This window comes from Abrus precatorius, unplaced genomic scaffold (assembly GCF_003935025.1).
Source record: "Abrus precatorius isolate BTA unplaced genomic scaffold, Abrus_2018 Scaffold9, whole genome shotgun sequence".
Taxonomy (NCBI): Eukaryota; Viridiplantae; Streptophyta; class Magnoliopsida; order Fabales; family Fabaceae; genus Abrus; species Abrus precatorius.
In genome coordinates this window covers 23,258,922-23,280,602 of record NW_020874439.1, presented here as the reverse complement: position 1 = coordinate 23,280,602, position 21,681 = coordinate 23,258,922, and the positions used below count along the sequence as shown (strand labels likewise).

General features: G+C 29.1%; 3 protein-coding genes across 7 annotated transcripts; 1 reads left to right on the top strand and 2 right to left on the bottom strand.

Moving 5' to 3' along the window:
* Window positions 1–1,564: 1,564 nt before the first annotated feature.
* LOC113848980 (protein FLUORESCENT IN BLUE LIGHT, chloroplastic) lies at window positions 1,565–4,429 on the top strand. 2 transcript variants are annotated; one of them, XM_027478461.1, is made up of 6 exons: window positions 1,595–1,748; window positions 1,933–2,042; window positions 2,397–2,559; window positions 3,285–3,605; window positions 3,755–3,989; window positions 4,177–4,429. In XM_027478461.1, exons 1-5 carry the CDS (start codon window positions 1,655–1,657, stop codon window positions 3,955–3,957), a joined length of 891 nt encoding a protein of 296 aa, XP_027334262.1. In that variant the 5' UTR covers window positions 1,595–1,654; the 3' UTR covers window positions 3,958–3,989; window positions 4,177–4,429. The 2 variants fall into 2 exon arrangements, with proteins under 2 accessions (XP_027334261.1, XP_027334262.1); XM_027478460.1 differs by having other exon boundaries at window positions 1,565–1,748; window positions 3,755–4,327.
* Window positions 4,102–10,700, bottom strand: LOC113848979 (oligouridylate-binding protein 1B-like). Of its 3 annotated transcripts, none has more exons than XM_027478458.1 (12): window positions 10,431–10,700; window positions 9,241–9,302; window positions 8,780–8,882; window positions 8,595–8,671; window positions 8,460–8,521; window positions 8,264–8,351; window positions 7,991–8,066; window positions 7,872–7,902; window positions 7,437–7,553; window positions 7,076–7,158; window positions 6,136–6,312; window positions 4,102–5,582 (listed from the first exon to the last, which is right to left on the bottom strand). In XM_027478458.1, exons 1-12 carry the CDS (start codon window positions 10,542–10,544, stop codon window positions 5,313–5,315), a joined length of 1,260 nt encoding a protein of 419 aa, XP_027334259.1. In that variant the 5' UTR covers window positions 10,545–10,700; the 3' UTR covers window positions 4,102–5,312. The 3 variants fall into 3 exon arrangements, with proteins under 3 accessions (XP_027334259.1, XP_027334258.1, XP_027334260.1); XM_027478457.1 differs by having other exon boundaries at window positions 7,076–7,161; window positions 10,431–10,699; XM_027478459.1 differs by lacking the exon at window positions 9,241–9,302 and having other exon boundaries at window positions 7,076–7,161; window positions 8,780–8,907; window positions 10,431–10,536.
* A 5,963-nt stretch (window positions 10,701–16,663) lies between these two features.
* LOC113850009 (protein TIFY 11B-like) lies at window positions 16,664–19,271 on the bottom strand. 2 transcript variants are annotated; one of them, XM_027480305.1, is made up of 5 exons: window positions 18,909–19,271; window positions 18,542–18,665; window positions 17,716–17,966; window positions 17,525–17,582; window positions 16,664–17,129 (listed from the first exon to the last, which is right to left on the bottom strand). In XM_027480305.1, the coding sequence occupies exons 1-5, from the start codon at window positions 19,069–19,071 to the stop codon at window positions 17,018–17,020; spliced, it is 708 nt and encodes a 235-aa protein (XP_027336106.1). In that variant the 5' UTR covers window positions 19,072–19,271; the 3' UTR covers window positions 16,664–17,017. The 2 variants fall into 2 exon arrangements, with proteins under 2 accessions (XP_027336106.1, XP_027336107.1); XM_027480306.1 differs by having other exon boundaries at window positions 16,866–17,126; window positions 18,909–19,245.
* Between the last annotated feature and the right edge of the window lie 2,410 nt (window positions 19,272–21,681).

Here is a 21,681-nt window from a genome sequence, read left to right as displayed (position 1 = left end):
GAGAAAGGTTTAAAGGGAGAAGGAGAGGAGAAAAAGGAAGGGAGAAGAAGATTAAACTTCTCCTTTATTTGAATGTTTAATATTGAGAGGGTAGGGTGATAGAAGGTTTAATTATATAAATAATATTATATCTTACATATTTTATTTACATTTTTATTTTTATAAAAAAAAATATTTTTTTTCTGTAAAAGTATATTTTTTAAATTAATACTTTTAAAATTACTATTTTTATTTTTTATAAAAAATTTTAAAAAATTATCACTTGAAAAAATAACATTTTTTTAAAAAAAGTTAAAATTTTATATATGAAAAAGTATGAGTGTGAAAAAGAAAAAAAATTTAAAATAAAAGAATTTAAAATATTAGCATAAAAAAATACTCTAAAATCCTTCCCTCTTAATTAAGCAACTCTCAAATAATAGTTAAATCCTTTTAATCCTTCCCTTTTCTCTTAAATATAACTCTCAAATATAGCTTAAGAGTATATGGAAGTATGAAAAATCCAAATCAAACAATAATACTACCTACCAGTATAAAATACAACCATATTCGCAGCTGACTTCAGAATTTAAAAATTACATTTCAAATAAGAACATTATCAAGCACTTATGAAATCTAGTCCGGCTCAGGTGATATTGTTGTAAATATCACAACTCATAGTTGAGGCTAAGGTTGCTGGGGCTAAGTTAAAGAAAAAGTAAAAGAAAATGGCATTAAATTTTGTTTAAAAAAATATTGGAAGAAATTGGAATGGTGAATTTAAGAACTTGCAACTAAGAAGGCATAATAAATAGTATATGTTTGAAAAGCAAAGTTAAGTGCCTTTTTTATATATATAATTATTTTTTTAATTATAAATATCTTCTGTTGAAGGCAATTATATTTGAGTTAAACTTAATATTACATATTAGATTAAACTGATATAATTTATGTTAATTAATTCATATGTCTGATAGTATTTAGTTTATTTACTTACGCCTTTTTTTTAATGTTATTTACTGTATTTGTAATTATATGATTAGTTGTGTTTAAGAGTAATGTATTAAGTTTGTACTCACGTTAAAAACTATCGATTTAAAATACTCAATCAGCATGAAAGAATAAAAATTTATTTATTTTTTAACTAAAAAGGATAAAATAAAATCACAACTACATAAATACTAGTGAATTTTAAAGACAAAGGTTAAAATAACATATTGCTTATCAATCAGCAGTCAAAAGGTAAGTTTTATTTTAAAAAATAAAATTCATCTATCATTAAGGCAAAATATATTCACATTAATGTTAATTTTATATTAAGTTATTATTTAATAAAAAAATTATAATATCAATAATTTAATAAAAATTTATTATTAATGATTATAAAAATGATCAATTATTTTTAACATAACAAATTACGATTGAATTATAATATAAAAAAATGCATACTGCTAATATATTTAAATTAAATTTTAAAATAAATCTTTACATTTTTACCCTTGTGTGTGTGTTTTACAGTGTTACCTTTAAAAAGAAAAGAAAATATCCTTAAGAAATCCACCTAGGAGGCTAGGACACACACATAGGAAGTTGTAATCCAGCACAGTACAGAGGACACAGATTAAGATTGTTATCCCAACGTTTATCCTTTCAGCTCAACAAACCAAGCCGGGCAATGGCGGTACTGATTCGTTGTTCCTGCTTCCACTCACATCCTCGCTTCTCACAACCTCATTTCTATGCCAAAAACCCCAAGCTCCACCTTTCTGGTCAGTTTTCTGCACCCCCACTTCAAATTGATTCCGAAAATCGTAACTTTCTTGTTTTGAGCTTTGGAAACACTCTTTTTGTGTTGTTGGTTATGGGAAATCCGTGGCAAAATTGAATTTTTTGTATGTTGCAAATTATATGACAGTGATCCTCACGCGGGATTAAAATTGTTTAATGAATCAGGAAAAATAGCTTGTCTTTCTTTCAAAGTGGACAGGGTTGTGCCATTCTTTAAAGATATTTTTGATGGGTCTTCTAAATTTCCAAGTTTGCTTCATTGCTCAAAGTGTAAGGTATGATGGTGAGTCACGGCATTCCTGCCGCTATGCCCTTTGATTTATGTGCTTACTTAGTCTTTTTGCTATAAATGTGTGTTCTACACTGTACATAAATTGTTAAATATGGAAGATTTAAGAATTTTTTTTTGTCAAATATGTAAGTTTTACGATCTCGTCTAGAATCATGCTTTGGAAATTGTCAAACATGATGTTTTGTAGACTAAAACTCTCCTTTTTGGTCACTTTTGAATGTTGGGCAATGCTCTTTTCTCTAATTTTTACTGCATTCCGTTGATTTTCAGTTGCTATTATGTTTTGGCATCCTTTTCTTTAACTCCTGACTTCTGATTGAAATTGTTGTCTTGTCAGGAAGACACACACCAAAGGTTCCCGACACTAACATTTCTTGCAAGCAATATGTTGATGTTCTCTATGCCTTGTACAGCTTTGGCTGAAACATGCGAGGCTGATAACTCTATTTTCAATATGCCTATACTGCTAGCAGTAGCCCTCATTGGAGCCACTGTAGGAGGTAAGGTAGTGTGAGATTCCTTATACAGATATGTTAGCTCGTGATTGTTTCTAAACACAAGTGCTTGGAGGGTAGAACTTCATTTTGTTGCGAGATATTTTTTATGAAATTGTTTTTTTATTTCTTGAATTGGTTCATCTGTTATATCATAAAGGATTAGCATATTACTTAAATATGCTTTGTCCGCAACTACACACCTTATAGAACAAAAGACTAATTTAAAACATTGGAGATTTAGCTATGTGAAGCATGAATGCCTCTTGAAGGCCCTATGTGCTTACTTGTCAAGTTGTCTTCGAGGTTTTTTGTATAATACAATACGTCATGCTTTTTGCTTACGACAAAGGGAACACTGATCGTATATGCAGAAACCTTCTAAATCTATAAAGAAGGAAGAAGTGGGGATGGTTAGAAAGCAAGGGGGTCAGGGATCCTCCTTCATTCAAGAAGAAAAAAACAGGACACTTAGGGGAAATGGAATGAAACATCTGCTGAAAATCTATTTCTTGAAGTGACAGAAATATGAGTTGGTACAAAGTTCAGAGAAAATTAAAGAAGTGACAAAATAAAAGTGGCTTACATACTTTCGTTGAATATCTGATTTCTATGTATCACAAGTTTTAATAACTTGTCCCTCAACTAAAGTGTGGTAGAGGTATTTCATATGTACTTCCACGGATAAGTGATATACTACCCTTTTCTTTAAATCACTGATCTTATGACAGGGCTGCTTGCTCGGCAAAGAAGAAACGAATTACAACGGGTAAATGAGCAATTACTCCAAATCAATGCAGCTTTAAGAAAGCAAGCCAAAATTGAGTCCTATGCCCCAAGCTTGAGTTATGCTCCCATTGGTGGTAGGATACTAGATAATGAAATTATTGTTGACCCAAAGAAGCAAGAGCTAATCTCAAAGTTGAAAAATGGAAAGAACTTTCTAAGAAATCAACAGCCAGATAAAGCATACTCAGAGTTTAAGAATGCCCTTGAGCTTGCCCAGAATCTGAAGGATCCTATTGAGGAGAAAAAAGCTGCTAGAGGTCTAGGTTTGTTATCTTTCCTATTTTGTGTCTGAGAGGCTCCCGCATAATCACATTGGCTTTTTATTTGTGTGTGTGTGTGTGTGTGTGTATCAAATGACTGAAGAATTTTGCTAGGAGCTCCATGATTAAAATTTAAATATTGCATATTGCAGGAGCCTCACTGCAAAGACAGGGAAAGTACCGCGATGCTATTAAATACCATTCCATGGTTTTGGCTGTTTCTGAAAGAGAAGGAGAGGACTCAGGGAACACTGAAGCTTTTGGGGCAATTGCTGATTGTTACACTGAGCTTGGAGACCTTGAAAAAGCAGGCCAATTCTATGACAAGTATATTGCAAGGCTTGAAAAGGATTAATCCTCACATGCTTGATATTTCTTTAAAAAAAAGTAAGTGTGTAGAACAACTAGAGTTTCCTCATGCGGATTTTTTCCCCTGACCCTCTCTCTTTGTGGCACTTCCGTTTATTCAGTTTCTATTAAACATAAATTTTTGGTTGGAAATGCTTTTACAATTTACATTGTAAAGGATATATATGTTTCCAAGATTGTGAAATATATTAGTACTTGGTTGCAGGTTAGTAAAGGAATGTGTACTGTCATGTGTTTAATGGCATCGACATTTCTACTATGCTTTACTTTCAAATTTTGAAGAATGAAGTAATTTATAAAAAATCCAGATAGAAAAAAAGATTCATATCATGGAGTGATGAGGTACGAGTTGCTGTCAATTTGGGACGTTAGTCAAATGTCGTTTATTGCCTCTTTTTTTTTCAGTTCTTCTGGGATAAACATGCTCAATAATAATAATAATAATAATTCTTTCCCAGCTATTAAAATATCTTCTCTCCTTTCTTTTAAACTAAACGCTGTCATTATTTATCTGTAGATTCTTTTGCCAATTGTCACGATTTCTTCCTTCTTACAATTGTGAAAATAAAACTTAATATTTAAACTTATGATTCATACAAACTACTTAAATCCCTCATCACAAACCCAATCTTAATGGCTTTACTGCTATTCATTCCTGCCACAATTGAATATCTGCCCAATATTATATTACATTAAATAATAAATTAACATAATTATTAAAAAAAATTATTTGCAATTTAAAGTTAGCGTAACTAAATCCTTTCTCTCATAAAATGAAATTTTGATATACTAACAATTGATTTTATAATATTACTTCTCGTCCCATCTTCATCTCATCAATCGAATTTTAATAGAATAAATAAAACACCCAATCGACCCACTGATTTTCTGTTAAATCAACGTGGAATCTGGTACAGCCATTGACAAGTGGCTGTAAGTGCCACAATCAACCAATATCACCCACCTTCCTACAACTACTAGATTTGACTTTGCATTGAAATATTAATAAAAATATTAACAGCCTCTTGACAGGAAGATAATGTTGACAACCATCGCGTAGTAACACCCAAATGGGTGAGAAGGAGAAAAAAAATGTCTGGACAGATATTCCCTCTTAAAATCACAAAACACTCATCACTACTAATTAGAAAACCGCATACATGATACAAACCCATACAAATGTTTGATCATAATTATCTAATATGGTAGGTGTAACTACCTCACCACCGTCAAGTAAAAAAGGAAAAAAAAGAAAGCTCCCTAAAGGTTTTAACACGAATCAATGTGCACAAGGCAGGATATATAGATAGCATTAAACCATATCAAGAGAACCGCAGTGTTTTACTGGTAGTACATCATTTGCTGTGCAGCTGCAACATTCTGGAACCCACCATCATATATTGCCTGGCTTGCTCCAATAGCTGCCTGTTTAAGAGGATGTTGCCCTTGAGGATGCATCAAGGCATGGACACCACCCATCTTGCTCATTGCCAGTTGTCGCTCATAGGCCAAAAGATCGGTCGCAGAGAGACCTGGCAGAGATGCAGCAGCAGGTGGGGGAAGAGGATTTGAAGCAGTTCCAGGTGGAGTAGGCTTGCTCCCCCAAGAACACTATATTTAACATTGGAACCGTTGTCAGAATTGAATTGTATGATGTAAAATAAACATAAAACTATATGAACAAACAAAATGAATAGGAGGGGACATAGGGGAATTATCACCACAGTTCCAGACAATGACTTGTGTTAAAAAATAGGGTTTTGTTAACTTTTTTTTAGGCTGAGTTTAAGCATCTACAAATAGAAAATTTTTATGAAAAAAATACACAGTTATTGTATTGAAGTTATAAAAACACAATAAATATTTCTCTTTCTAATAAAATTTTACTATTATTAGCTGTTTATCCTCAAACCTAAAAGCTGAGTTTAACAAAACCCTAAAAAATAATACAAGAATCTCATTAATGTGCTCACATCACAACTTCAAATTCAATAGTAGAAAAGAGCTGCACATAAACCAAGAAAAGAAAATGTGCTTCTAAGTTCCAAATATGCAATGACTCTAACGAAGATTCCAAATCCCTAGTCTTGCAGTACCATGATCAACAAAAAAGCATAGAAAATTTTCATCGCAGGTAGCAACAAAATCAAAGTGAAATCCACACCTTAATTTGTTTGCCACAGAGAAGAGACTGTGCATTTCCCATCTGAATAGCCAAAGCTGCTTCGGCGTGACTACTGTACCTCACAAAACCAAACCCTTTATCACGCTGGACACGAACCTCCTCTATCACTCCAGCCCCAAGAGCATGGAAGTGGCGATGGAGATCAAGTTGTGTTACCTGCAGAACCACCAAAGGTCATGATGATTAAAATGGCAACAGCAATTGCTGCAGAATTCAAACATGCAGCTCACAAGTACATAACATATTCTGTTAAATTGATGAGAATAATTGAAGGCTAAAATAATCTCTAATCTAGTAGCCTAAAAAAGAGAGAGAAAGAGAAAAAGTATGGTTAAATTACAAATTTGGTCCCTAAACTAGACTTGCTTTTCGTTTTAGTCCCTATATGAAAAAAGTCAACATTTTGGACCCCCTATACGAAAAAAAACTACAAATTGGTCTTCACCATTTATTAAAGTAATAACAGTACTAGTATATTTTTCATGTAAGGACTAAAAAGAAACTTGATATCATATGTAAGGACTAAAATGTAAAATTTTTATATGCAAGGACAAAATTAAGTGCAAGTGTAAGGACCAAATTTAACACTATTCTAAACTTGATATTCAACAAGTAGGAACGAATCCGTAAACAACTTTTCACATAAGGACCAAAATATAGTATTTTTTTCATGCAAGGACTAAAACAAAAAATTATGCCTAGTGCAGGAACCGAATTCATAATTAAACCATAAAACAATAAGCAAATAGAGATAAGGTAAAGTTTCAGCAGTGCACATATCGGTTGTGGACTTCCAAAATATCACTTTTGTTACATGCATCATAATAAGCTTGCAGACCTTTCAACAGAATAGAAGTTGATGAATTGCTGTTGTTCTTAACATAAAAATTGAAAAACGCAGGAAAAGAAAGTTTCTTACCTCTGAAGCAAGGTTACCCACATAAACAGTAGTATACTGAGGATTGTTCTCAGGAGCATCACTGTTAGATGTCTCTTTACCATCTTCTGTACAAGTAGGATATAACATATTAGTTAATTGAATGCCTAGTTATTCCAGCTGTTAACTGGGAAAATAGAATACATTGCAAACACACAAAAAAAAAATTTACAAATCCAACCAACAATAAAATTTTCTTGGGTCAAAGGTTCAAAGGTTGCAACAAAATGTTAAAAAGCACGCAGATCCACCCATAAATCACGAATTATAGAAGCTAAACATAAAATGTTTACATTCAACCATCTTCATCATTGTTTCATTACCTAAAGTATAGTTTACTCACCGGAGCCATTTGTTAGTTCCACCACACTTTTGGCATCTGAGTTTTGCTTCTCTTCATTACCACCAGCACCTTTTGTTGCCCAGTTACAGCGTATTTGTCTACTTCCAAGCCACTTACCTGATAGACACAAGTAGGGCTCATAAATTGTTCATTGATCATACAGGAAGTACAGGTGGACAAGAACAAGCAACTACAAAGATAGAAAGTACATCTACCATAAGTGGTAGTCCTGAAAACTATATAGGATGATTTTACATCTTAAATTTACAATAACTAAAAAACATAAAAACTCGACACCAATTGCTACAAAAGAACCTGAATACACAATTCCTTGTTGTGACAATAATTTTGCTTCAAGTGATATCACTGGAGATTGATCCAAATTAAAAGTGATTCTAATCTAAAAGCTTGCTAAGCCAAAAACAAATTACTTACCAGTCAAATCATTTATAGCGCTTTGAGCGTCCTATGAAAAATTCAAGAAAAATGCAAGTCAAAAACATCATAGAGCCTTTTTAAACCAAAAGAAAAAAGATTTTAAAACCAAAAATGACCTGTTGATTACGGAATGAAACAAATCCAAATCCCCTTGAACGTCCAGTCTTTTGATCCCACATAACCCTTGCATCTCTAGAACCACCAGAAAAATAAATTTGATGAGCAATGCTATTTTGTTACCAACATAATTCTATAGAATTCAATGTACAGATATTATCATGAGGTAGTACAATTTTTTTTTCATTTTGAATGACTAGAGATTGGTCCAAGTTCAAATACAGAAAATGGATGACCGTTTTAGTAAGAAAGCACACGAGAATGAAACTTACGAACAACTGGGGTAAACAGAAAAGCATGCAAAGAGTGTAGCATCAGTAACTTCAGGACTGAGATCACCGACAAATATGTTGTAGTGACCTGCAAATTGAAAGAAACAGTGTGTAAAATATATTAGCCAAATTTCACAAAGGATAACATAGTTAGTACAAACATAAGATCTATATATTAACTCAAATCTGAACCAACCTGATGTATCCTCTCTTTGACCACTAGCATATGCCCAGTTAACTTTGATAGGCTGCCCAAATCTGCAAAGCATTGAATCAAAATTTGAATGCAAATTGATACCAATTTAACAGTAGTGTAAAGAGAAAAACTTACAAATGTCTTCCATTGAGAGATAATATGGCAAGGGCCGCAGATCTGCGGTCAAAGTAATGAATGAATCCATAGGATGACTGCAAAACAAAGGCAGAAGATGTCAAATATAAAGCACCATTTCCAGCTACTACTTCAAAATTTAAACAACAAATTAGACAAAAACATAACAATATTGAAAAATATACCTTCTCCTTTCTAATAAGTTTACAACCTTCAACTGGGCCAGTGCCTGCAAAAACTTCTTGTAAAAGTGGCTCAGTTACCTGTGTATGGATATTCCCCACATACCTGCATTTTCTCAAAGATAAAGAAGCTACAATTTAAGAAAAAAAGAACAGAAGAAAAATTAGGGTACAAGTAATTAATTAGCCACAATAGAAAACAGTAACACGTGGGTAACTATTTTAGATTTTTAGTACAACAGAATATCTTTTGAGCATGACAAAATATCTACTTAGGTAGAGTATAGAATACAGGCAACTTGAATGCCTTTAAAACCAATCATTATGTTGAGGAGTAAATAAAATATTATAGTAACAGCACCTAAGCTTGTTTGCATCACAATCACAATCATAAAACAAAGAAAGAAAAATGAGAAATAAAATAGAATAGTAAAAGGTAAAAATATGTCTAGACAAACACTCACACACTGCGGCAAGTACTTGGATCAAAACCAGGAGGCAGATTTCCACTTGGAATTGGTTCAATCTGCAAAACGAAGAAGTGAAAAAGAAAAGAAAGGAAAAAGGGGGCAAATCAAGATAGAAGAATCGTATTGTATCTACCAATACAGAAGTATGAAAAACATTTACTTGGGTGAACGGGAAGGAAGAAAGCATTTAACCCCACTCATACCAAACAAAAACAAATGTATGCATGAGTCCATTGCTAAACCTAAAAAATGAGAAAGTGTTACCCAAATCGGACAAAGAGATAGCAAAATACAAACTAACACTAAAGCAGTATGGAAAGCAAAAAAATCCTCTTAAGACTTAGCTGATTTTTTCACTACATCAAACACGCCAGCCAGTAATTCCTAAATGACGCCAAACAATGAATTCTACTTGGTTATATTATTCAGATTCCTTTCCCAATAAAACCTCCAAGAAAATGAAACTATCAATGACATTGCAAACTTAACCCCAACTCTCTTTCACCAGTAACACACCAAAGAAGAAATGGCAACACAAAAGGAGGAAAAGGAGTAAAGTTGGTAATATATTTCCCAAATTAAGAACAATGCCACTTCAAATTGCTTAAAGAGTGTGAGAGGGCTCATGGGTCATCACTTCAAAGCTTGTATCTCAGTAACTCACTTCTAGAAAACAAAATATCAGCGTTCAACTGTTCACAGAGATAAAATATCCTAAACACAATTTGACAGTCATTAAACACCGCAAACACAGAAGTACCTGATTTATCATACTTCAGAATCAAACAATCAAAGGATTTAAAAAGTAAAAGACAACCCGAGATTTCAAATTTGCAAAATACACGCTTCATGCATAACCTTCCCACGACGAGGCAAACCAAGGAAAGCAACAATCCAATTCGAAATTCGATTTTCCCACAAGAAAAAACATCGTAACAGATAGATACCAAGTCATCAAAGAAAACGAATAAAATCCCACAACCGTAGAAGAAAAATCAAGCTTCTAAAATGGAAAAGAAGAACTAACGTTCGCGACAAACCCTAGATGTTCAATCAATCCCGAATAGGCAAAAAAGGCAGAGCTCGAAGATCGACAGCGAAAGGAAGAGATAACAGAAGAAGATCGAAGCAATGATCAGAAATGGGGGGAGAGAGAGAGAGAGAGAGAGGTAGTGGGGCCCAACCTGGGGAGGAGCTAAGAGGCCAGGGTGGTAGAGAGATTGCTGTTGAAGAAGAGCTTGTTGCATCAGAGCTTGCTGCTGCTGCTGCTGTTGCTGCTTCAACCTGTGATTCTGCATTTTCCTCTTTTTTTTTTTCTTTTTTTTTCTGAGCGAATTTTCCGGGAAAATGGGTTTCGGTGGAGATTAGGGTTCAAAGGGTCCCAAACTATGGCCCCTCTCAGAGCACAGGCCTCAGAAAAACCAGAGGACTCTCCACATTACCCTTCCACCACTATTTATATAACCACATCTTTTCATTTCATTATTATATTTACAAATCTGCTGCTCTTGCGTTGCTTTTCTTTATATCACGAATTTTTTATTTCTATCAATCTTCTTATATTGTGATTTTTTATTTTTTAAATCATTGCAAAATTATACTTGCATTCAATCATCAAATCATATCACTAATATAATTAGTTCACAGTGTAGGTCAAAATTAAATTTAAAATTATTATGTATTAATTTTTTATTAGATATTAATATTATCTATGTTAGAAAAATAACTAAAACTAACAATTTGAAAATATATAAAATTAAAATTAAAAAAAAAAACAAAATGTATTCAAAGCTATTATATTTATTGTTTTTTGTTTTACTTCTTCCAATATAAAATAATAAATTATTTTTTTCTGGATTGTTGAATGACCCAAATATGATATGGACCCCGGTGCCCAAATGGGAGTTAAGCATGGCCCTTGATAAGGTTTAGAAACTGAATTTAATCATCTATCTACCAATAAAAAAAGAAAAAAAAATAATCATGGTGAGGAACAACATAAGAAAAATAACATAGTATAGTTTCTTAAATCATAATATAATCTTTGATTTTGTTTTTTGTTTTATAATTTATGTATAATTAATAATAGAATTAAAAGTTACTTGCCACTCTTCATTTTATTTTAGGAAGATAAAAAGTAGACAATGTTATTATTTTTGAAGAGATAATTTACTTTTCTAAATAGTTTAAAAGGAAAAAAAAAAAAGCTTTTCTAAAACTATAATTTAAAAAAAAGACGTATAACAAAATTAAATATGAATTTATAAATGAGACGTTAATTTTAATAGGTTTGGATATATAATTGGATGAGATTATTTATCGGTGCATATTATCATTATTCGTGAGAGTTAACACACTGCTCCTCCATTTTTTTTTAAAGAATGAGTCTTAAATTCTTTTTCTTCTGATAGAAATAGCCTTAAATTATCTCACTTGATGTTTACAAACGACTTAATCATTATAGCACAAGTCTTCTCTCCCCAGATATTTATGATAAATGACATTCAAAACAAGTTGAAAGTGAGGTTGGCAATGCAAATATCTACACATTTTTGTTATATCTTTCATAAGAATATTATCACATAAAAACTTTACAAAACATTTTTTTTCTTAAACAACTGTATATTACATAAAAATAAAGAATTCAGTTTCTAAAATAAATATAAATTCATAAATATTGATTAAAATAATCAATTATTATAATTGTAACTTACATAGAAATATAAAATTAATAAAATTTTATCTGTTAATTTCTATTTATTAATTGTTACACTATATTGCATCATGTAAATCTCTCTTTTTTTTTAAGTGCGCTTCCCCTGAAAACACTTTAAAAATATTTTTTTCTTGAAAAATGTTAGATGAAACATTGAGAGGCTACATTAAGAAGTGTTTCGGCGGATACTCAAAAAGTTGAATACACTGGGTTGAACCTAATACAGGAAGTGCCCTTCTCCAAAACCACAATGAAGGAATGGCCCATTTAAGTGGCCCAAATAAAATATGGGCTTGTATAAGGTGTTAACTTTTGACCAAAAAGAGGATACAAGAGAAATGAGAAAAACACTTTCTCTAACATATTGCTAAAAATTATTAAAAATTAAAAAAATATGAAAAGGCAATAATAATTTAAGAATAAAAATATATATAATGCGAACCACAAAAACAATGACAACAAAGAGGGAAAGGGGATCCCAAATCATCGCTGTTTATGAATGAAGGAGAGGATGTTTGTCTACTGATAGTTACACATGAGAGAAACTATACATTTAAAGATGATTGTTATATTTAGCATATTTCTATAATTTTTTATTTTTTCAAAATTTTTTAATTAATCTAAAAAAATATTTATTTATTTATTAAATGAATAACAATAATCTATGTACCTAAAAATTTATTTATTTATTTATTTATTTAAATGATTCCCTTGCAACATATTTTCTGTTGTAAAATAATTCATTCGTTTAATTTTTATCTTATCTATCTACAAATTTACATATTTTTATTTAGGGTCTTGTCATAGAATCAATGTTTGTTAGGATTGAATGAGAGGCTGTTAATATTTTAACAAATCAATAGAAATTAGTCACTGTACATAGAAAGTCCAATTTTAAAAGTTTGATCGTTATTATATTTTAATTAATTTTATTTATTACATCCTGTTTGTGTTTAGACTTTTTTTAGATATTTTTAAATTAAGTTTAATTTTAATATACTGTTAAAGTAAAAAAATGTGGTTCATTAATTAATTAAAAATGTAGTAAATAAAAATTTAAAGTAATTACTATAAAAATAATATCTATTGACAACAGTGATATTTCGTATTGAATAACAATGTAAATAATCAAACACTACTATTATAATTTAATTAATTTTTTAATTTAAATACGTTTTAGTTCCTATAAATTTTATTAAGTTGAAAATTAAATTTTAATAACCTTTTTTAAGATTTACCTTTAATAAATTAAACAAGTAAAAAATTAGTCATTGTCTTCAATATATATTTATTAAGTGTTGAGTAAGTTACTTTACTAAAATTTTTACTTTGTACTTTTCTAATTGGTACATGAATTAGATTTTTTTTTTAAGTTGTTTTTTTTCAGTGACTTTTTTCTTTTTAAAGATAGGGGTTGATTTTCTATTTCCTTTACTTAATTGGGACAAAGTTCTTTTAAAATAAGGGTTAATTTTAAATATAAAAAATGTTATAAGTACTAAAAAATTATTTCACTCATCATTTTAAAATATCAAATAAGAGTATAAATTTACACCAAATAAATAAGAGTACTCTTTATATATTAAGTATAAATTTAAATTTTTTTATAATAATTAATTCAAATTTACAACTTTTATAAAGATTAATTTTTTAATTTTAGAATATTTTAAAGAAAAATATGTATATATTTTTTATTTGTCTGTTAATTATGAATGTTACATTAGCAAAAAATAATAACCTTAATTTATATGGAATTTAAATTTTTAAATTTTTTTTAATTGTTCATATTTAATCCTTTAAAATTTTTGAATTATTTCAATTAAATAACCCAATTTAAATTCATATCAAATAATTATAAAAGCCACAAAAGAGACGTAACATATTATTCATTTATTTGTATTAATAAAAAAAAGAAGCATAAAATATTTCAATAGAATTATTATAATATATATAAATTTAAGAAAAAAGGTATTTTTCATGCAGATATTTTTTTTATATAAATTTACATGTTTTTTAATGATAAAAGTGTTTTCATGAGGCAGTATTCTCTTATTTGTTATGTCATGTGACTTTTTATGTATTAGGAATATATATTTTTCAATTAAAACTTCATTTAAATTTTACTTAATTTAATTGTTTTATATCTTTAATCTAAAACGATAAAATATTTATAAATAATAAAAATATTTATTTCTTAAAATTTATTAAATTTAAAGTAATCGTGTATTATTCCTTTAATTTTAGTCTCATTAAATGTTAATTAGTACTATAAAAATATTGGTTAAAATAAAAAAGGTTTTTTAATAAAAAAAAATAGTGTGAAGGTGCATTGAAAATAATCCAAACGAGTCAATAATTATACTTTTCTTTTAAAAAAAAATATTTTTTAAATTAATACTCTGAAAATCGTGATTATTATTACTGTTGTTGAATGATATTTATTCTGTGTGGCAGTATCGGTTAGGTTATAAAAGAAGGGACCTATCTGGAAGTCATGCAGATTGGACCACTCTTTCATATACTTCTATTTAAACAAATCTATGTGCCCACACACATTATGCGTTTAAAACGTTTGCACGAATAAAGGGTAAACAGATTAACTTGCTTAAAATTCAAGTTTAATTAAGTTTCTTTTATATTTTTATTTAAATACATCAACTTTTTAAACCTAAGTTTAATTTCATTAAAAAATGTAATATTTGTATTCCATCCATTTAACTTATTTATAATTTGATTATCATTTATCAAACTTTATTCAAATAACTGTAAAAAAAAAAAAATTTAAAGAAACATTCGTGTAATGTACAAAATACTTGTGATAACACTTTTTTAAATAAACTTTCAGTCTTTTTTTGTCTTCTCTTAAGACTTTAACTCTCAAATAAAGAGTAATGCTCTAATACAATTACATTTTTGAAATTTTATTTTTAAAATTTTTAATTGAACTATAATTTTATTTACACGTTGTGTGATTATTTTAAGAAAAAATATAATATCATATATTTAAGAAAATTACTTAATATTAATAAAAAAATACATTAAAAATATTATATTTATTAAATCTCTTATGTAAAATTATTAAAATGCTTAAGTAATAAAAATATTTTAATGGAAAATTAAAAAGTTTATATTATACTTAATGTTGATTAAGAATTTAAATATTTTTTAAAATAATATAGAACACAAAATTATTTTGAATAAATATTTAAAAAAATTATTAGTTTGATTTGATAAAAAAAAACCATAAAATATGGATGTAAAATAAAAATAACACGTGACAATACTATAAGGAGGAAACGAAGTCTAGAGATTTTTTTTAGAGCGAAAACTCGAATTATATTATTAAGATTTTAAAAAAAAAAAAAAACCATCCCATTAAACTTTAACAGTGTGAACGTCTTTTTCGTGTGAAAGGAGATGCTCCCGGTCAAACGCGTACATGCAGTTGTTAAGATGTTTCTTTCGGTAAAGTTTATATATATATATAAATTAAGAGGATAAAAATAATAGTTTTATGAATTTTAAATGGTAGATTTGTGGGCCATTTTTAATTAAATTATAGTTTTATTTACATATAATAGTTATTTTAAATTTATTTTGTAATTTAATAATAACCGTAAGCTCTTTTTACGATAATGTATTAGGACTTTAAAGATGATTATAGATGTAAAAAAGTATTTAAACCTTAAATTGGTTATTTTTATATATAAAATATAAAAATTATATATATATATATATATATATATATTGTGTTTTTTAAAAAATTATGAAAATATAATATTTAAAATTTGTTAATGACAATTTTTAGGGCAAATATTATTAAAACAAAAAAAATGTCATTCAATAATCATTGCTGATAATTTTTTAAAGATATTAAAAATTATAAAAAAGTTAAAATTTGTTAATAATAATTTTTTAAAAAATAAAAAAGTGTCAGTAATAATTTTTAAAAAAAAAGTAAAGTAAAAAAAATTGTCTCTCTATTGATGACTTTTGAGAAGTTTTTATATTTTGATAATCTTGTTTCATATAAAAAAAAAGCATAAATTGGCAAGTGGGTATTAGCATGACTTTGATTGATGAAAATATGAATGCTTTTAATTAGCAAATGACAGGAACCTCATACTTGGGTACCATTGCCAGAAAGGAAAGAGGTTTGGGGTTCAGTGCTCTTTGTCAGTCCATAATCGCGACAAAACAACAACTTGCATTCTCACAGTCGGTGGATGTTCATTGCTCATTTTCCACGTTGTTGCATTATTATGGCGTATGCGTTCTTTCTCGTTAATTCTCTGTTTTTGTGTTTCTTCGCAGATTAAATGAACTCAGCATCTTTCTTAATAAAAGGTATCTCCCCAATTTTTTCAAAAAATCGATATCTAATCACTGTAAAATTTACTTTCCAAATAATCCTGGAAAATATATTAATCAATGTCCCAGGAATATTAATTAAAAAAATATAAAGTTATTAAACTCAACGTTTTTAAAAATAATTAAAAGCATTTAATTAGATGAACTTGATATTTTTTTAACTAATTAACCTAGTGTGTATACTAGATAGAGAAGTCAATATATTTATAATAAACATAATATGTTTTTTTTGGATAAAACCATACTAAGAAGCCTAAAATACACTTCAAAGTAATATCAAGAAGATGACCAAAAATAATCTCAGGAAAATTATAAGCGCTAAATCGTTGAAAAAATCTCAGAAAATATGTATGCTTATAATATTGCGATGCTATGAGATCCGATTATCATGAATGAAGGAAATAAATCAGGATCACGTGTAAAAGACTTGTATTCACTAAAAAAGATAAAATAATCCACACAAAGTACTTGAAATTTTCTGAAACTAATAAATCTTGGTAATAAGACTATTTTATCTCTGGTTTGGTGGACCTAATTGATGAAATAATAATACATACAAATATATATATTATATATAAATACGTATGAAGGCCACAGCAATCTGCAAAGGGCCTACAATCATATAGTTAGGAGCTTTTGGCTTGGCAGAGCCTGTGTATCCTAAATTCATAATGAGCTAAACCACTACAAGTTAAGGTCAAAGTGTTTGGAACACTGATCTTTAGGTTCACCTCCTGAACCGCTTCCCTCAGGTTTGTGGTTGTTAATTTGGTATGGCCCTCTAGCATTCACCCTCCTGCACCAAATCAAGATTCAATTCAACTACCACTAAAAGCAACCAAAACTTTATCAAATGTCCCAGTAAAGTAGCTAAAAAATTAATAAATAAAACATCAACTTTTTAACCTGTGGGTAAAATCATATAATAGGAAATCAATAAATAGTAAGTATTTTTTGAAACTGGTAGTATTTAATCAGCAACATCATGTGATTTTCAATAAAAACTTACTATATGTAGGTTCTTATTATCTGTCTAAGCATACATTAAAAAAATTGATAACAAATTATTAAAAAAATATATTATTTGATAATATATTAAATATTATACCTTTATTAAAAAATTACTTTTTTTTACTTAACTAGTGAATGCTATTATTTGCATTTTCTATAAAATAAAATGAAAAATCGTACCTTTCTTTCCGCTTCTCAAGAAATTTTACAAGTGAAGCTCTCCTTGGATACCTCATATCTGTTTTGACAAAAGTCGTTGAAACATAGAATTAGCCTATGAATTTGTACTTTTTTTAGAGTAATGTTTCATATCTAGTTCCTATGTTCATATGACAAATGGGGATATAAATAAGATATTAACTGTAACATACCTGAACCAACAGCTTGGTTTCCTGATCTAGGAGTTTCTGAGGCAGAATTTGTCTGAGACACTTTGGACACGGTCAATTTTTCAGTAGTAACCGGAGCACTAGGTGGAGTTTCTTCGGTGCCGGAACTGTCAGAGGCTAACTTGGTGGCCAACTCCATGACCTCCGTGGCCTTCTCAGGCGAAAAAGCATCAAACACTAACATTTTCCCGGCATAGAATATTGTCAATTGGGGAGATTCAGGTCCTGGTGACCTGCATAAAGAAAATAATAATAAAAACGTTATGTATACAAGTTCATGATCTTAAGGGGGGGGGGGGTGGGGGATGTGGTTGAGGTAATAATGATGTTAATAGTTAATACTCATGCTCGTAAACCAAACAGATCTAAGTATATATATATATATAAAGCAAATATTTTTATAACGTAGTTTGTCATCGATTAGAGGGGTATATGTTTGATGCTCCTTAAACAAGGTCTGAGATTCAAGACTTGTGTATGAAAAAATGAGCTCAGAAATAGCTCACCATGCTATAAATATTCTCTACATAAACATGATTGTCCATAAATGTATCCTAGACAAAAAAAAACTAGAGAATATTGAGATCCATAAAAGGGTATCACCATTCCCAGCGCATGCCTCTAATAATTTTTCATGTGAAATGTTATGGGGAAACATGGGTATCTCGGTAATTTCACGAGGCTCAGAGGAGTTATTTTGAACCTTCTCGAACTATTCCCCAGAAAATAAAACCTACTTTTTTCGCTACCTTTTGTAAGCTTAGAATTCAGAACAGTTGCAGAAAAGAAAATAAAAACAGTAACATACCTAACGTTAGACTTCTTAATGCAGGGATTTTCCACAAGCTGGGGAAGAAACTCCATAGCAGAAGCACTTAGTCTCAAAGCCCCTTCTGAGTTTTGCAGGTTGGTTAACAAATCCTTGGTACCCGCTGAAATTTCCACAACCAAACAAAGAATACCCCCATCAGCAATTTTCACCATAGCCAATTTCATGTAATTAATTAAGCTAGTAATACACAAATAATTTCCCAGTACCAAACCATCAATTGTAAATCAAAAATAAAAATTAAATAGGTATCGCATCACATACTTAAAAATTGGTGGGCAAGGCAAAATCCAATAATTATTATTATTGATGCCAAATTTAAAAAATAACAATAAAAGAATTGTACCTCTAGGTTCCATTTTTCCAGCAATTCCAAGGGTGGAATCTCCAGAACCACGTTTTTCCTTCAAGAACTGGCTCAAGAGGCTACAGGTCTGAGAAAAATTGGACTTGTCCGGTGCCTTGCCGGACCTGCGGCCATCGGAGAGCGTATTGGGGAAAGTTGACATTTTTAAGAGAAGGCGAGGAAGAAATTGTGAAGGGAAAACCTGGGAAATTAGAATCAAGTTTGAAAAAATGATGTGTAATAAGGGTATTCAGTTCATAGTTGTAAGTTTGAGAGGGTGAAACGAGAGAATAGGGAGTTTTTGAAGCATGTTCCTTGAATCTGCTTTGGTCTGAGAAACCTTAGTGAGACCATGTGGTCTTTATCTTCCTAATAATTATTTTTAATTAAAATATTCTGAAATATAATAATCGTGATGATAATATAGTATATTATTTTTTGTTTGAAGCACGTGTTTTTTGTGGGGTAAAAGGGGGGCAGCGGATTTGTTCAAACCCTTAACTCTCATCTGCTTCAAATTGCCTTCCGAAAAGTCCATCATGATTCATGGGAATGGGAGAGAGAGAGAGAGAGAGAGAGAGCAGTACTTTATTGCACCACCTGTCTTTTTTTATTATTTAATAATAGCATTAAATTTTAATATACTATTCATATTTTTATTTCTCACTTTATTCAAGTTTTAGTTCTCAAAATTTTATAAATTTTTCGTCATGTGCGTTTTTTTTAATATCTTCTAAATCGAGTCATTTATGTTATTTTTTCATCCAATGATTATTTATTTCTTTGTTTTTTATTTAATTTATTTAAATATTTTTTTATTATAAAAGTTCAAATGAATAACAACATATAAATAATTAAATAAAAAGGGTTAGTCTGAAGAAAAAATTGATAAAAAAACAAATTTAGCATTTTAATCGAAACTCGTTTTAATAAGATGTCGGCATAAAAGTTTATTTTTCTAATCACGTGAATGAATTTTTTGTTTAATTCTTTAAACCAATAGATTGACCGAAAAACTCATAATATTTTAAATAATTAAATGACAACAAATTACCACAGGCAAACCATCTAATAAAAATATATTTTTTGGATGTGTCGTTTAAAAAAAATGTTAAGACTTTTTAGAAATTAAAATTTAGATAAGCCTTTGTTTATATTATATTTTTAAATAATATAATATTTACTCTTATATCTTTTTCACTTACGATAAAAGGTGTAAAATAATTAAGAGCTAAACCACGATATTGAAATAATATAAAATATGATTTTGGTTCCTTTAAAATTCTGAGAGTTACTTTTAAATATTAAAAGTTGAAGAAAGTTTACTGTAAAATAAATTATTTAGTATATAAAATACCAAAATATATTAAATTGACTTTTAATTAAAAAAAGTGACTTTAAATTGTTTAAAATTAACTTTAAAGAATGATGAATTTTTTCTGAAAAACAAGTAATTAAAAAATTGAATTTATAAATGAATAAAAAATAAGAAAAACAAAACTTCTAAAGTAGACAGGTAACAAAATAAAGTGAATATTTGCATGTTAAATTGTAATAATAGTATATATTTTAAAAACTTATTAACTGGATTAATTATCAAGATAAAATAATGTTCTTTTATTGTAATATCTTTATTTTAAGAGTCTAAATATTATCACAAAAAAAATATTAAAATACTCTCTTAAAAAGTAGGTTACTTTTTCAAATAAATTATCATATTTGGCGATAGCACTCAAACTTTGGTAATAGAGTGTTCATAAGAGTAAGAACTTATATTTTGGGAAATAAAAAAGATTAATAAATAGGTTAAGATTGGCATAAATTCAACAAAGAGACATATATAGTTAGGAACCCAACTAATTGGGCAAGATTACTAACGTTAACGCAACCCATACTTTAAATATATCAGTAACCTAGTTATGTTATTCAGATTAATCCTCTAACATTCTTCTTAGTTTCATAAAAACCGTATTAACTGTTGGGTTATAGGAGCTTCTCAATTATTATACATGTTTAACTTTAATTTGTATAAATTTAAAAAAATTAAGTTAGTTTTAATAGATTAATTCACTTTTCTTTTACAAATATACTCGTCTTATTTTTTTCTGTAAGTATTATCCAAATTGCCGCTAGGTCATTCTGATTGGATTTATACAAAAATAAAATAAATTCCAAGTTCTCTTTTTTACAGCAAAATGTCATTTGAAGCATGGTGTTTGACAAACATGGAGGATAACTCTAATTTCGTTTGCTTCACATCCAACTTTGTCTCATTATGATCTCTTAGCCATAAATCAACTTTTTTTAAAAACAATTACAAGGATAGATCTGAAGAAATTTAAGTATAGGAATGAAAATAAAAAAAGAAGTTTTGTACGAGAACCAAAATAAAAGTTTGACCAAATAAACCATTGTTCAGTCAATTTTCACTGTACACTCAAGGAAATTATATAATTCTGCTGTTTAATATGTTAGCAAAATGATCAAAAACTGAATTAAAAGTTATGTTACTGTCAAGACAGTTTTTTTTTTATTTTTTATATTAGGATCAGATTAAAAATTAATAATATACTTAAAGAGTTAAATTTTGATTATTTCTTAATTTTAAGAAAAGCTAAAAGGTATACAAACGCCGATTGTTACCGTCCAAAAGATTTTGACTAACCCTTTACAGTTGAAAACGTAATACTTGTTTGGAGCACAACCCAAACATGTAAGAATACAATGTTATTAATTGGACACAATTTTTGTTTAATATCTTAACTTTTCTGTT

Bases quoted from the DNA above. Each gene is read 5' to 3' on its own strand.
- LOC113848980 (XM_027478461.1), top strand. From the start codon at position 1,655: ATGGCGGTACTGATTCGTTGTTCCTGCTTCCACTCACATCCTCGCTTC. The intron at 2,043-2,396 runs GTATGATGGTGA...TTGTCTTGTCAG, and splicing joins TTCATTGCTCAAAGTGTAAG to GAAGACACACACCAAAGGTT. The intron at 3,606-3,754 runs GTTTGTTATCTT...TGCATATTGCAG, and splicing joins AAAAGCTGCTAGAGGTCTAG to GAGCCTCACTGCAAAGACAG.
- LOC113848979 (XM_027478457.1), bottom strand. From the start codon at position 10,544: ATGCAGAATCACAGGTTGAAGCAGCAACAGCAGCAGCAGCAGCAAGCT. The intron at 8,522-8,594 runs GTAAGTTTTTCT...AATGCTTTGCAG, and splicing joins TCTCTCAATGGAAGACATTT to ATTTGGGCAGCCTATCAAAG. The intron at 8,352-8,459 runs GTTGGTTCAGAT...TTCAATTTGCAG, and splicing joins TCAAAGAGAGGATACATCAG to GTCACTACAACATATTTGTC.
- LOC113850009 (XM_027480305.1), bottom strand. From the start codon at position 19,071: ATGTCAACTTTCCCCAATACGCTCTCCGATGGCCGCAGGTCCGGCAAG. The intron at 18,666-18,908 runs GTACAATTCTTT...TGGAAATTTCAG, and splicing joins TGGAAAAATGGAACCTAGAG to CGGGTACCAAGGATTTGTTA. The intron at 17,130-17,524 runs GTACGATTTTTC...GATTTGGTGCAG, and splicing joins CTTGAGAAGCGGAAAGAAAG to GAGGGTGAATGCTAGAGGGC.